Genomic DNA, 16,610 nt, shown 5'->3' with positions numbered 1-16,610 from the left:
TTAAGGTTTTTTCCCGCTCTAAGTATCATCAAAGGAAAGTGTATATTTAATATTCATGCACAAAGTAGTTGTTGTAGAAAAGAGAAGTATTTGAGATTAAGCAAATTCATTTCTTATTAAGACAAAAGAACAGTACAGTGTACAATGAAGGAGCTTAAATAAGCTCATGTTAAAACTAACTACACAAGCGAAAAGTAAAGATACAAAGGAATGAAGGAAAAGCCGAAGAAGAGATGCAGAGAAGAGCCACGCTGCCGCTTCAAAATTTCGTCTAAGGAAGCCATTTCTCAATACTTTTACATGCCTATAACTCAGGCAGCCAAAGAACCCAACGTGGGGCCCGTACCGTTGAAGAAAAGGTGTAGAGACCTCGACTTCGGGCTAGCGCAGCTGAAGAAAAGGTGCAGGGAACCCAACTTGAGGCCCGGACCGTTGAAGAAAAGGTGCCGGGAACCGGAAGTTGAGGAGCCTCCACAAAAATTTGCCTACGACAAGGCAGACGGCGCTGATGGCGGAAAACCTTTCTTCTGACATACCAAAAATCTGGTATGACCAGAACCTGCTTCGGATTTTGACTGAAAGAGGTGGGAATACCTTCCCCACCATATCCAAGTGGGAGGATACCTTAAATCTGTGCCTCCCCTGCCCAGACCACACCACCTTAAGTCTTGGAAGGGTCCGGTGCCTCTGTGGCGGGTGAAGTTCCTCCACCTCCACCCAAGCCTCAAACATACTGTACTACGGGAAAGTGGCACTGGATATGGGAACTGGTTATAGATAAAAGGTTAAGATTCTGTGGGAAGCAGAAATGTTTATATGCACAAGGAATAATCCCTTACCCTGCTTAAATATGGAGCAGACCGGTGGCATTCAATCCACTCAGGTTTCCAATAAGTGCTACTGACGAGATAGTCTTGGCACAATTTCCGACACCATATACAACTGTAAAGATTTGAATAACCTCGTGAAGGAGGCGCATTAATGGCGGGCCTTGAACACTGGAACGTCCAAGACACCGCTTGGGAAAATCTAGAAGGATGTCTCATGCCTTAGCGCGTTCCCCAGGCCAGTACAGCAACCTCGATGTTGATGAAATGCGGAGCTGGGCAAGTCATGATTTGGGCCTGATGTTACCAAAACCCTGCTCCCCAACAGTAAAGTCGGGCAGCAGGATTTTGAGGGGCTATTGTGGGGCCTGAAATCTGTGGTCCCAGCCTACTTTGTATTAAGAGCCCAAAGCCTTGTCCTATAAAGCCCAACCGCCGAGGACGCGCAATACAACTCCCTGAAGGCCCAAGAACGTGGCCGAGGACGACCTCACGTCCAACATCTCATAAAAACGCCTGAAGAAAAGGACAAATTCAGTACAAAAGCAGCTCAAGGGAGAAAGCTGCCAACACTTTAATGCGGAGCCCAGCGCCTGACAAACCCATACTCACACCATGCTATCCATCTTTTCCCAACCACTCTGACGTATGGATTGATAAGATGAGTAACCATCCCAAACAAGGAAAAACGGACACGTAAGTGAAGAACGGAAAGAAAATATTAGTATAAAAGGGAAAGAGAGCTGAGACAAAGAGGGGGGAGGGGGCTAGAAAAAAGGGAGGAAGAATGGGGAGAATGTAGTGCTTCTCGGACTAATTTCGAGGAGCCAAACCTTTCCAATCACTTCGATGTAAGGCTCAGCTATACAGTCCAAACCTATCTTTGTATGAGTTCTCATGAAACCAGTACCAGACCCCTGCCCAGCGCCCAAAGGCAGGCCTTTCCAAACCCACTCTCTACAAACCGTATTGTTCGGGCCCTTTACATACGAGCCCAACGCCATCCTTGGGTCGTTAAAAATCGTGTCCCTACACTTATTATTAAGGGAGGCTATTGAAATCAGCTTGACTTATAGTTAAAAGGTCTAGTGGAACATCTTCCATCCAGACGGACAAAGGGGATGAAAAGATTGCTCTTCTAGCAAGCGAATGAGCAACCTTATTACATTATCATTGAACATGTGAAACATGAAATGTGTGAAGCAAAATAAAGAATATCGTTTTTGATATGCCTAAAAGGTGCCGAAGACCTACTATTACTGTTCAAGAGCTTGATTAGGACTTCAAAATCACCCTTGAGGAAGATGCTATCAAATCCCAATTCTAGAGCAAACTCCACCACCCACTGTGTTGCTAGAGTTTCTACTTCAATAATGACTGTGGATGGCAGCGGAATAAGTTCAAATAGTGAAGCCATCACCATTCCATCATGGTTTTGAATAACAACTCCCAAACCAGCTTTATTTTCTTGTTCAAAAAAATTGCTCTGTTGCAATTGATCTTGTATCCATGTAAAGGTGGGGGAGTCCACATTGCTGCTGCTTGTTTCGGGACTGCTGATGCCAAGATGGGACTAGGTAAACACCCCAGTGTGAGCTCACGAGCTTTGTCCAGCAACTGCTCCAGAGGGATAGAAGGTTTCCCTAGTCTAAGATTGTTTCGTCGATTCCACAACGTCCAAGCCACCGATGAGAAAGACTCCAGGTCCTTGTTTTCAGCACAAACAACAAACATTATATCCAAAAAACTAGTGCTTTGTTTGATGGTGCTATGACTCCATAAAGGGATGTTTTGCCAGAAATTTTCCAGTTTTGGGCAACGATATAAAGTATGAGCTATGTCTTCCAAGTACAGCTTACACATCTCACACAAATCGCTAGTAACCACTTGGCGTTTAACCAAATTTGTCTTGGTGGGTAGGGCGTTCTTACAAGCACGCCAGATCAGATTTTTAATTTCCGAAGGACTTTTAAGCTTCAAATCTTCTTCCACAGAGGTTGCAAGATGGTGGCATCAGAGGAACCAGGTTCACTAGCTTGGCACAGATTCTGTAGAAATTTATACCCGGTTTGAACTATGTATTCTCCATCCGGTCTAAAAGGCCAGATTAGAACATCATCCTGTATAGATTGACAGAGAGGTATATTTTTTTATAATTTCAGCTTCCCACTCAAAGAAATATGAATCAATGAGCTCATCCTTCCACACCTGGTTTGTTTGGTCAATTATAGAACTAACCATTGTTATGCTCTCCCTAGCAATAGGAGGTGAGATGATTTTGTTATTGAACTTCCTTGGCAGCCACTTATAGCCCCATATATGAACTAAATTTCCACTCCCAATCCTCTAAACAGCCCATTTTTTAATTACATCACGACCTTGTAGAATACTCTTCCATGCATACGAAGCGTTACTTGGTTCCTTTGCTTCCATAACACTAAAATTCGGGAAATTTTTTGCTTTGAAGACCTAATAAAATAATGATTGATGATCATGGAGTCTCCAAGTGTGTTTTGCTAGAAGAGCATCATTGAAACATGATAGGTCCTTAAAACCCATACCACCATGTGACTTTGGCATACACATATCTTGCCACTTCACCCAATGTATCTTCCTAGCATCCCTACGTTGTCCCTAAAACTTTTTTCGGATCAATGCTTCAATCTCATGACAAAGAGTGATTGGTAGCTTAAAACAATACGTCATATAGGTAGGGAGTGCTTGTACTACAGCTTTGATCAAAATTTATTGTCCAACCTATGATAAAAGCTTAACTTCCCATCCCTGCAATTTCTTCCAAATCCTTTGCTTTAGATGAGCAAAACTTTCTTTTTTATTTTTACCCACAAGGGAAGGCAAACCTAGATACTTCTCATATTGTTGAACCATCTGCACCCCAAGAGCCCCTTTGATCACTTCTTGCATATCGGATGTGGTTGATTTGTTGAAAAAGAGTGTTGTTTTGGCTCTATTAATTTGCTTCCTTGAGGCTCTCTCATAGGTTGCCAAAATATCCAGCAACCTTAAGCATTTGTCTTCCTTAGCCCTACAAAAAATTAAACTATCATTTGCAAAAAGCAGATGTGTTAGTTTGGGTCCATTCCGACATATAGAGACCCCATTAATATCCCCATTATATGTTGCCTTTTTTATGAGATTGAGAAGTCCCTTTGTACACATGAAAAATAGGTATGGGGAGAGTGGATTGCCTTGTCTCAGGCCCTTGCTTGCCTTGATATCACCATGAGCCTCTCCATTTATTAAAATGGAATAAGAGGTAGTAGTTTTACACTCCATCATAACATTCACCCACCGATTATCAAAACCCATCTTCCTCATCACTTTCTCCATAAATTCCCATTCAACCCTATTGTATGCCTTACTCATGTCAAGCTTTAGAGCCATGTACCCTTTCTTACTTGCACAATGATTTCTCATGTGATGTAAAGTTTCAAATGCTATCATGATACTATCCGAGATCAAACGATCAGAAAGGAATGCACTTTGGTGTTCTGAGATAAGCTGAGGCATTATTTTCTGTAGCCTATTTGCCAAGATTTTAGAAAAAAATCCTATATAGTAATTACTCAAACTGATTGGTCTAAAGTACGACACAAACTCTGGGTTCTTTACTTTAGGGATTAGAGTAACAAAAAAGTGACCAAGGGCAGCAAGTAAAGAACTAGAATTTAAATAGTGCAAAATAGATTGTGTAACATCATTACCAAGTAAAGTCCAATAATTTTGATAGAATAAAGGAGGCATACCATTAGGTCCGAGAGCCTTTAAAGGGGCTATTTGTTTCAAAGCTACCTCCACCTCCATGGCAGTGAAATCTCCAGTCAGATCGGCATTCATCTCGACTGTGACCACCTTGGGAATAACTTCAACTACCTCTTCCAAGTACTCGAGTTTGCTTCTAGTGAACAAGTTAGTATAGTAATCCACAATACTGTCATTTATTTGCTATTGGTGAGTACACCAATTCCCGTTAGCATCATGGAGTCTAGTTATGTAATTTCATCGTCGTCTTTGAGAAGCTTTACTATGAAAAAACTTTGTATTTTTGTCTCCATCTTTTAACCACATAATCTTGGATCTCTGCCGCCATATAGTAGCTTCCTTATATAGTAGAAAATTTATTTCTTCTTTCAACAATTTCATAAGCCTTGAGTCACCTCCATCGATTGCTATATTCTCTGCCTTGGTCAGTTGTTTTCTTTTCCTCTCAATCTCACGCTTCACATTACCAAAAGCCTGCCTACTCCATCGTGTAAGAGCTTTACCACAGTGATCAATCTTGGTAATAATTTTGGTATCCCATGGCTCATCCACATTTTTCTTCCAAATAGTTTCTATTGTATTAGTACAACCTTTATCTGTCATCCACATTTGCTCAAATAGAAAGGGTTTATGAAAACTAAACTCCATACCCTTTGGTACGATCCACAAAGCTTTATGATCCGAGGTAGTGACATCCAAGTGATGAATTTTTGTACCTAGGAACATTGAAAACTAGTCATTTTTAGTTAAGGCTTTGTCAAGTCTCTCCCATTTGGTATAATCTGCATAATATTTGTGCCACGTAAAAGGTGAGCCTACAAATCTCATATCCATAAAACCACACTCATTGAGAACATCGCTAAAGGGTTACATCTGATTATGTGGTCTGATTCATCCGCTTGTTTTCTTAGATTGGAATGTAATTTCATTAAAATCACCTGCACAAATCCAAGGAGGGTTACTACGATTTTTCAAATTACGGAGCTCTGTCTATGATTCATGCCTAAACCGCGTGTCTAGTTTCCCGTAGAATGTAGTAAATCGCCATTCATCCTCTTTATTCTTATTGATTGTTGAATCAATATGGTTTGGGGAAAACGTTTCACTCGACAGGTCAAAATCTTCTTTCCAAAAAATTACTAATCCTCCTACCTTGTTTCTTTGTGGAACTTCGAGCATATTCTTGAAATCTATCCGTCTTTGAACTTGAACTAGCCTATCTTTATCTGTCCATGTTTCGGCTAAAAACACAATAGAGGGATCTTTTGCCCACACCAATTCTGCAAGTTGATCTTCTGTACGCAGGTTCCCAAGCCCACGACAGTTCCAAACTAACAAACTCATTGCTTTTGGCAAGACTATTTAATAGCCTTTGCCAATATCGTTGTAAATTCATCTTCACCATGGAAAACCACTTGCTTTTTGTTTGGTAATTCATGGTGAAATTCTGTATTATTCAAGCTTCTCTTCTGATTTCCCAAATTATGTGTTTGTACAATGGATGAACCCGTGCCTTTGTAACTCTCTTCTAGGTCGGTTGAGTCTTGTTGCTGGGAATATTGTTACTGGGTTGGTCACTTACAGTTACGGGTGGAGAGATATGTAGGGTTGGTGTCGGAGGAAGATGCGCGGGAGAGTAATTATTACTGTATGAAGTGTCTCCATTCGTGAATACACATTTATTTTGATTGTGCTTGTGGATATTAAATAGGATTAGGATTGTGGGGCTAGAGAATTCGTGGCCTAATCCCATTCTACATTAGGGCCCAAGGCCTAAGCCGAGGAGAGCTATTGCCGAGGACGCATAATGAAAGCCCAAGAAGGGCACGAGGACATGGTTGAGGACGATCTTATGCTCAGCACCTCACAAAACGCCTGAAGAAAAGGGCAAACTCAGTATAGGGGCAGGACAATGGAGAAAGCTGCCAACATCGTAATACAGAATCCTGCATTTGACAAGCCCATGCTCCAAACCATGCCATTTAACTTTTCCAACGACCCCCAACCACTCTAGGTATGGATTGATAGGACAGGTCAGCATCCCAGAAAGTAAAACTTACACGTGGACACTAAAAGTGGAAATGAACACTAGTATAAAAGGGAAAGAAAGCGAAGGAGAAAGGGATCCCAGGAGGAGGAAAAATCCTGCAAAAGGGAGAAAAGGAAGGATACAATGCTCCTCGGACGCTGTCCCAGGACTTAAATCCTACAACCCGCACTAATGGAAGGCTTAGCTAGTCAAGCCAAGTCCACCCATAGATAAGCTTCCATAGAAACCCCGATTAAACTGCTAACCTGTGACTAAGGTCCTGCCTTTCAAGCCCACTCTCTACAAATCATATTGTTAAGGCCCTTTACTTACGAGCCCAATGTCATTCTTGGGTCGCTAAATAATCGTGTCCCTACAATTGGCGCCGTCTATGGGGAAGGCTTGGGCGTTGGCACAGGTGGCGGTGGAGTTGAGCCTTTGTCAAGCAAAGGTCTGCGAAGGTTCCTCCATTTCCAGCGACATGCTGTTGTTGCTCCGACATAAATTTCCGCTAGGGGCTATGCCTCGTAGTGCCAATGGCACGGGCAATTCTAGGGGCTTCTAACATCAAGCTAACTCCCCCCACCTTGGTCGAGGGGCTAACCTTCGAAAAATAAATAAATAAATAAACGAATACAAGTTTTGGACAGAACCAAGGCCTTGTATGGTCCTCGAACTCAAGCCTCTGGGGAAACCAATTACTTAGAAGAGACAATACAAGTTTTGGACAGAACCAAGGCCTTGTATGGTCCTCAGACTCAAGCCTCTGGGGAAACCAACTACTTAGAAGAGAAACTACAAGTTTTGGACAGAACCAAGGCCTTGGATGGTCCTCGGACTCAAGCCTCTGGGGAAACCAACTACTTAGAAGAAAAACTACAAGTTTTGGACAGAACTAAGGCCTTGTATGGTCGTCGGACTCAAGCCTCTGGGGAAACCAACTACTTAGAAGAAAAACTACAAGTTTTGGACAGAACTAAGGCCTTGTATGGTCGTCGGACTCAAGCCTCTGGGGAAACCAACTACTTAGAAGAAAAAAGGCCTTGTATGGTCCTCGGACTCAAGCCTCTGGGGAAACCAACTACTTAGAAGAAAAACTACAAGTTTTGGACAGAACTAAGGCCTTGTATGGTCTTCGGACTCAAGCCTCTGGGGAAACCAACTACTTAGAAGAAAAACTACAAGTTTTGGATAGAACCAAGGCCTTGTATGGTCCTCGGACTCAAGCCTCTGGGGAAACCAACTACTTAGAAGAAAAACAACAAGTTTTGGATAGAACCAAGGCCTTGTATGGTCCTTGGACTCAAGCCTCTGGGGAAACCAACTACTTAGAAGAGAAACTACAAGTTTTGGACAGAACCAAGGCCTTGTATGGTCCTCGGACTCAAGCCTCTGGAGAAACCAATTACTTAGAAGAGACAATACAAGTTTTGGACAAAACCAAGGCTTTGTATGGTCCTCGGACTCAAGCCTTTGGGGAAACCAACTACTTAGAAGAAAAACTACAAGTTTTGGACAGAACCAAGGCCTTGTATGGTCCTCGGACTCAAGCCTCTGGGGAAACCAACTACTTAGAAGAGAAACTACAAGTTTTGGACAGAACCAAGGCCTTGTATGGTCCTCGGACTCAAGCCTCTGGGGAAACCAACTACTTAGAAGAGAAACTACAAGTTTTGGACAGAACCAAGGCCTTGTATGGTCCTCGGACTCAAGCCTATGGGGAAATCACCTACTTAAGAGGAAAAATACAGGGTTTGGGCACAACCTGGACGTTATATGGCCCTTAGAATCTTCCCCGGAGAAGAGTTACCCATTGATAGTTGGGTTAATCCCTAGACTGAATGGAATCCCCAGTCTACCCTTGGATCCTCAATACCAAGGGAATTGATGCGACTGTTATAGGGTCAGGTGTTATCAAAAACACGGCGAAAGTCCCTCACTGCTCGGCGACCCTCTCAGATGGTTTATTTAGAGTTTATCATTCTCGGATGGTCGCCTCACATGCATTACGGAGCACTCAGCTGTTATCTCGGTTAGTTTCATGAGCTTAATCTACTGGGAATTATCATTATTATACTTGATAATGTCGATAAGTTCAAATTAGCAGGATTCTGTTTCAAGGTTTCCTGCTCTAAGTATCATTAAAGGAAAATACACATGTAGTACCCCATTCACAAAGTAATTGTTGCAGAAAAGAAAAGTATTTAAAAGGAAACAAATCCATTTTTTATTAAGACAAAGAAACAGTACAGCGTACAATGAAAGAGCTTAAATAATCTCATACTGAAACTAACTACATAAGCAAAAAGAAAAAATACAAGGAAATGAGGAAAAAACAGAGGAAGAGGCGCAGAAAGGAGAGATGTAGCAGTTCCAGCATGTTGTCTACGGAAACCATTCCTCAATACTTTTACATGCCCATAACTCGGCAACATGGGGCTAGCACCTTGGAAGAAAAGGTGCAGGGAGCCGGAAGTTGATGAGCCTCCATGTTAGCCACGCCTGCGATAGAGCAGACGGCGCTGATGGCGGAAAACCTTACTTCTGACACACCAAGAATCTGGTGCGACTAGTACCTGCTTCGGATTTTGACTGAAAGAGGCAGAAATACCATTTCCCCCCTTGTCAAAACGGAGGATTATCTTGAATCTATGTCTCCCCTGTCTAGACCGCACCACCTTGAGTCTCGGAAGGACCTGGTGCCTCTGTGGCGGGTGTAGATCCTTCACCCCCACCCGTGCCTCAAACATATTTGCACTAAGGGTGGATAGAATTGGGTATGGAGACTGTGATTATGGCTGAAGGATTATAATTTTGAAGAGACCCGAAAGGTTTATATGTAAGGGGAATAACCTCCTATCCTATTTATATAAAGGGTAAGGTGGTGGCATTTAATTTATGCAGGTTTCCAAGAAATTCTACGAACCAGATGGTTTTGACTCGATTTTCAACACCATCCGCGACCATAAGATTTGAAGATCCTCGTGAAGGGGCGCCTCGAGCACTGGAACGTCAAAGGACACCGCGTGAGTAAAAACTAAAGGGATGCCTCTTAATTCAGCACATCTCCCACGCAAATGGAAAAACACAAACATCAGTAAAGTACAGAATTTGAGTGAGTCATGATGTGGGCCTAACATCACCAAAACCCTCCTCCCCAACTAAGAGTTGGGCAGCAGGATTTTGAGGGGCTATTGTGGGGTTAGAGAATTCGTGGCCCAATCCCATTCTACATTAGGGCCCAAGGCTTAAGCCGAGGAAAGCTATTGCCGAGGACGCATAATGAAAGCCCAAGAAGGCACGAGGATATGGCCGAGGACGATCTTATGCTCAGCACCTCACAAAACACTTGAGGAAAAGGGCAAACTCAGTACAGGGGCAGGACAAGGGAGAAAGCTGCCAACATCGTAATACAGAATCCTGCATCTGACAAACCCATGCTCCAAACCATGCCATTTAACTTTTCCAACGACCCCCAACCACTCTAGGTATGGATTGACAGGACAGGTCTGCACCCCAGAAATTAAAACTTACACGTGGACACTAAAAGGGGAAATGAACACTAGTATAAAAGGGAAAGAAAGCGAATGAGAAAGGGATCCCAGGAGGAGGAAAAATCCTGCAAAAGGGAGAAAATGAAGGATACAATGCTACTTGGACGCTGTCCGAGGACTTAAATCCTACAACCCGCACTAATGGAAGGCTTAGCTAGTCAAGCCAAGTCCACCCATAGATAAGCTTCCATAGAAACCCCGATTAAACCGCTAACCTGTGACTAAGGTCCTGCCTTTCAAGCCCACTCTCTACAAATCATATTGTTAGGGCTCTTTACTTACAAGCCCAATGTCATTCTTGGGTCGCTAAATAATCGTGTCCCTACAAGGATATTTATTAGGATTAGGATATTTATTAATGGGTATTTATTATGATTGTGTTTTTAAAGATTTGTAAATGATTGCTCATCACTAAAAATCAGCAATTCCAGAAAATACTAATGGCATCGTCGTTGTGTTTATGTTGAGCCAACCCCTAACCAAACCCTTCAAAGGTTACATATGCTAGCAGATAAAATCCCACGTACAATGCTGCATATTAAATTAATGGACAAAACTTAAATACAATACCTTAGGTGCTATTCCTTAGGTTCCCCACTTAAGATTGAGCTATGTGGCTACTTAATTAAAAAATATACTTCCATCCCATGAGGAAAAATCCATATAAAAAAATTTTAAGAAAGGAACCTAAGGAACAGTACCTAAGTACTATACCTAACTCTTGCCCTAAATTAATTGTCTCTTTCTAGTGCCTTTAATTGAAACCTGACAATTCCATGGTGCAGCGGCAATCATCCACCGCCAACAGATATACATACACACACATATATATATATATATTTTTTCCCCCTAGTTAGTGAATAGTTAGAGCATCTGTGTCACTGGATTGTAAAATTTTTGTCTATTTTACAAAAAAAAACATATATATTTTTTTTATTTTATACACTCATTTTTACAAAATATTCACATCAATTTATTTATTCTACACCCTCTTTTATTACATCATTTTTACACCCTCTTTTATTTAAATAATATTTTTTTCACTTTAAAAAAAAAAAATTATTTCACTTTAAAAAAAAAAAAAAAAAAAATATTTCACACCTACCCATAGCCCACTATCTTTAACACACACGGCAACTGCATTTTCTTGAAGACTTTCCTTTCTTTTTCTCATTCTTCTTCTTTCTTTTTTCGGTCTTTTTCTTTCTTCTCTTCCCTTCTTTATCTGAACACTTTCCCTTTCGTCGTCTTCTTCTTTAGGAGGATAGAGCCTATCAAAATGCAGATCCATTTCATTATAATAAAGCAAAATACAAATGTACGCAATGAACTAGTCATGGCATTAGCACAGGGTAGCTTCACGAAAACAGTACATCTCATCATGTGATGAACACGATAAGATAATACCCTCTTGCAGAACAAACATATTATCATATGTAAAATCTTAATCCACTATAGAATGAAAAGAAAAAAAAAAAGAAAAAAAGAAAAAGAAAAAGGAAATCTAAACCAATTCAAAAGACATATCCCCAGATTCAGTCAACATTCTACAATTTGTTTGTTTGTCTCATTACTAGATTATTAGGAACAAAGTAAATATTCAGCACATAATCGAACTGAATATTTGATACTGAAGGCAGAGCACGAAGGAAGAAAATGATTGTGGGTACAGTCCCAAGCCTCCAAAAGGGAAGAAGCTACGTGCAAGTCTATACGTGGCCATTCTGAGCACCGTTTGCGTTGGATAGCTCCTTATCTTCGTTGGGTTCATCAGGAAGTCCCAGCTCCACAGATACTACACAGGTGCTTTTGTTCTCGTTTTTGCCCTTGCCCTTGTTTTTACGGTAGATAAAGTACAGAATCAGCTGCAGGGCCCCAAGAAAAGAACCGAACCCATTGTTCACCTGCAACAACATTACACATTACCATAAGTGCAAGTAGTGTTTATTATACACACTCGGCTATAAATATATTTACACCCATGCGAAAATCAACTGAAATCGTAACTTGGGGTCACAGTTTCCAAATTAAAAAACACAACTTTTAAGTCAATTGTTATTTCGCTTGCGTGTAATAGGTTTTTTCCTTTCTATAAAAATTAATACACTATGTATCCGTTTGGATCCGTGTTGCGTTTACTGTGTTTGGCTTTTTTTTTTTTTTTTTTCAGCGTGCATTTCAAGGGACAAATCACTACTGTTTATGAACAGTAACAGTATATTTTTGACTTTTTAGTCACTTTTTGATCAGTTTGTGAGTCCTTACACTATTCACGGAACCCACAAAATTCACTTTTCAACAATTTTTTCTCTAAAAATGTGTTCTATGGTACTATTCACACATTTAAAAATTATTTTGCTATAGTGTTTTCAGTTTTTAGTTTCAGCAAAATAAGTTCTATCCAAACGGACTCTATATTGATATATATTTTTTTTAAGGCATCATATTGGTACTTATTTTTTTTTTTGGTGTGTGGTACTTATTTTGAAACTGAGGGAACTTTAGCAATGCAATTTCATTTTTATTCATTTTTGAGATAGCAGCTTCAAAATTTGGGAACTCAGGCCGTAAATTGGCCATGCCTGCTGCTCTTTGTGGAACACAAATTTTCTTACTAGGGATATGCAAACAGATAATGCTAAGGAGTTTTATATATGGGCATTGAGAGGATCTAAAATAACATTAAAATTTGTAAGAGATACTAACATATTCATTATGGAAATAAAAAAAACTGTGACTTTTTGAGGAAAAAAGGGAGCTACTTTAAATAGAATAGAATAACCGAAACGAATACATGTGATTAGTTTGTTGAAAAAATTTAACTGGTCTAAAACTTTTGGGGAGTATGATAATATATCCACAACATTCCAATATTTCCTTTTCCCAAGAATTCTCAGCCATACAACGAAGCATTTATAACATAATAATTAAGGAATTGAGAGAAGATGCTTACATATACAAAAGGGTCCATGCCGAGCAGACCAAAGATAAACCAGGAAGTGCCGCACAAAAAACAAAACAGAGATAGGAAAAATGGCATGAATTCAACACTCTTTGTTCTAATCACAGTCCTCTGCATATACATATAAAACCCATATAAGTTCATGCACCGAAAAGTATGTTTAACCAAACTTTTTAGGAAGCATAATTGTACGTTTAACTTTAAAACATATACTAATATACTGGTAAAATTTTACATACAATTTTTTAGGTGCTGTATTTAAGATTTGAATATGATTAAATTTAATCATTATTAAAAAATGTAAAACTATTTTTGTCGAGTTGGTCAACATAATCATTTTGTTGAAATCAATTTGACAACCTAAGCGGCTAGGATACAGTACTTAGGAATTAGGACACTGTACCAAAATTTTGTCTTATAGCGTTATATTCTGATTCCTGAGCGGGATAACCAATTTCTGTATTGGATAACTTGCTCAGAAAATGGCCTAACATAAAGAAATGGGCCAAAACTGTCACACTTCCCCGTGACCAATCTATCATAATTGATAATTCACAAAAAGAAGTGTAAATTGCATACTGAAAATAACTGAACCTTTTTTTTTTTTTTTTGAGAATCCGAAAATAACTGAACCTGGATCCAGTGGCTGAGGCATAATCTTTGAAACCAAATCAATTTGGGTCCAGTCAATTCCTTCATTAAATATTTAGCAAGAAAAAAAAAAAAAATCAAGAAATAGCTTTAGAGTTGAAACTCACCATGACTGATAGAGGTGAGCCATACATGATTATGGAGAAAACGGCAGTAGCAAAGCCACAGAAGAGCTTTCTGGTATTGCCATGCAAGGCTAGGAGGGAGATCAAGGCCACGGCTGCGAAAAAGGTGAGCACAAACGCGAAGAGCCCCAAAATCTTGGTTTTTTCTTTCTTTGGGGCATAGACGATGAAGATCAACACATATATGACCTCTATTCCTGCACCAGTGCCATTGATGGTTGAAACTAAAAGATTGTTTTTTGACACAAAGGGTAGGCCATACCTATTCAACATTTATTTCATGTATAAAATCAGTAATTATAAGACAATTGAACTAGACAACTCTGAAAATATGAAACAAGAAAATCATTTTGGACTATTGGCAGCACAATTAATTCAAAAAAAAAAAAAAATTAGGAGAGTTTCAAAAGATTTTATATATTTTTTATTGTTATTTTATTTCTTTACAATTTAAAATTGAAGGAACTAGCAGATCGAGAGAATGTTTCTTTGAAAAAAAAAAGAGATAATTTTGGGAAAGGTCTAAAATTTCTTATGAATGACACCAATTGAAATTTTAGTTACTAAAGAAACAAATATTAAATAGTACCATGCACAGTACAGAAGAAATTAACATTAATCAACCAAGCATTAAATTTCATTTTCCTAAAGCAAGAAATGTGGAACCAAAATTGTCATCCTGTTTAATTGCTAGCCTAGACTCCCAAGTCCAACCAACCAACACACAGGCCCCTGAATGCCCGGATGGCCATGAAATTAACATGAATTAACTATAAAATCCCCATCATTATCATCACCATAATAGTAGTAATTAAAGACACTCATAATCCATGACAAAAACAGAGAAGCATAGGGGTAAAAAAAAGGTAACAAATGAAGAAAAGAAACAATAAAAATTAAAAAGAACCCGGTTGATGAAACAAGAAGCATATATTATATACCAAGCAGAAAGAAGGCAGTTGAGCAAGGTCATCACGTATGGAATGCCGGAAAACTGTTCTGTGGACTTGGTCTTTATAATCCTCCAGAACGTTATCCTACAATACGCACCAAAATTATTCACAATTCCTCACATGAATTACACAGATTAACAACTTCTCAGTAATAGAATATGTCAGATTAATCAGATATATATAATATAAAGACTAAAAGAGGGTAGAAAAGATTGTAAAAACATGTCCAAGAATCAAAAAGAACAACACCCTTTTGGAGAAAAGAGTTAAAAAGGACCAAAAGTTGGCAAATTTGTAAGAGCCAAAAGGGGTTCTTAAATGATACGTACACTGGAGACAAGAAGAGAAACAAAGCAGTAACATTTCCTGCAGCGAAAGATAACAAAACAGAGAAACCATAAGTCCAAAAAGCCAAGAAAGAAGGAAAGAAACGCAGAGAAATTCAATATAACCCACCAAAGATTCCGAAGACCGAATGCGCAGTATCTTGCATTTTGTTCATTGTTTCAACACAAAATCTAGAAACAAGAAAGAGAACCCAGATGAGGAATCAAAGCCTTGAGAGAAACCAGATATCAGAATACCAGAAGCTGAGAATTGAGAGGTGCACAATACCAGAAGCACGTGTGTTTCTATAGAGGAAAACAAAAAATTAACACACAGTGATTAACATCTATTTGGAACACAGTAGATTTTTGAAGTTGGTCTTATCCCCTATTGCGTAGGTATGCTTTCGAATAAGGAATTTGTCTTTACTTTTGGTAGTAAGAAGCAAGAACTGTCCTCTTGTACCATGTGACAAATTCATGAATTGCTTGAACGTTACTCAAGTGTTTGGTGACTGTGAAAAACGCGGAGGGTTAAAAGTTTAAGCTGGTAGAAAACGTGGGCATGCCCAACGTTTATCATGCCCAATGTTTTGTAGAAAAATTAAAAACTGGTATTAATTTTAGTTTTTCCCAACAAATAGTGTTCTTACCAAATAATTTTTTTATTATATAAAAAGTGAGTTTTAGGCTGCGTTTGAATTGGGTGAAAACCAATTTCAGAAATCGTTTTCCGGAAAATCCATGTGTTTGGCTGTCACGGAAAACACTATTTTCTGGAAAATGATTTCCAGTTGACCACGAATTTCACATTTGACCCGGAAATCATTTACTCCCCTCATTTTCACTTCAAATTACTTCCGGAAAGAGAGAGAGAGAGAGAGAGAGAGAGAGAGAGGGACGATCGCGCCTCACCGCGCCGACGAGCGGCGCGATCGATGATCGTGCCTCGCCGCGCCGACGAGCGGCGCGATCGACGATCGCGCCACTCTTCAGACGATCGCACCGCGCCGACGAGCGGCGCAATCGTCCGACGAGCCGCGCGATCGCGATCGTCGATCGCGCCGCTCGTCGGACAAGCGTTTTGTCGGATTCGTCGATCGCACCGCTCGTTGGACGAGCGTTTTGCCAGATTTGATGCATTTTCTAGTAAAATGATAAATGAACCAAACACTAAAATTAATTTTCCGTAAAATGAATTTTGTGACAGCCAAACACATGAAAACGTTTCCTTTCCGAAAAATAGAATATTTTCCGGAAATGGTTTTACGCGAACCAAACACAGCCTTAGGGGAAAAAATATGGAAAATATCACACAGTTGATTTGAGGCATGAGTTATCCTAAAAAGCACGTTATTCATGTTAGCTCGTGCATAATTTACTATTTACTTACATAACAA

The 16,610-nt window shown here is 39.8% G+C and overlaps 1 protein-coding gene across 2 annotated transcripts; it reads right to left on the bottom strand.

The window, feature by feature from the left end:
* Nucleotides 1–11,510: 11,510 nt before the first annotated feature.
* Nucleotides 11,511–15,691, bottom strand: LOC115959122 (bidirectional sugar transporter SWEET1-like). 2 transcript variants are annotated; one of them, XM_031077425.1, is made up of 7 exons: nucleotides 15,500–15,691; nucleotides 15,341–15,402; nucleotides 15,214–15,250; nucleotides 14,873–14,968; nucleotides 13,914–14,193; nucleotides 13,147–13,266; nucleotides 11,511–12,097 (listed from the first exon to the last, which is right to left on the bottom strand). In XM_031077425.1, the coding sequence occupies exons 2-7, from the start codon at nucleotides 15,384–15,386 to the stop codon at nucleotides 11,903–11,905; spliced, it is 774 nt and encodes a 257-aa protein (XP_030933285.1). In that variant the 5' UTR covers nucleotides 15,387–15,402; nucleotides 15,500–15,691; the 3' UTR covers nucleotides 11,511–11,902. The 2 variants fall into 2 exon arrangements, with proteins under 2 accessions (XP_030933285.1, XP_030933284.1); XM_031077424.1 differs by having other exon boundaries at nucleotides 15,341–15,691.
* Nucleotides 15,692–16,610: the final 919 nt, after the last annotated feature.

Source organism: Quercus lobata, chromosome 9 (genome assembly GCF_001633185.2).
Source record: "Quercus lobata isolate SW786 chromosome 9, ValleyOak3.0 Primary Assembly, whole genome shotgun sequence".
NCBI lineage: Eukaryota > Viridiplantae > Streptophyta > Magnoliopsida > Fagales > Fagaceae > Quercus > Quercus lobata.
The sequence above is the reverse complement of the archived record's forward strand: the minus strand, read 5'-3'. Positions and strand labels throughout refer to the sequence as shown.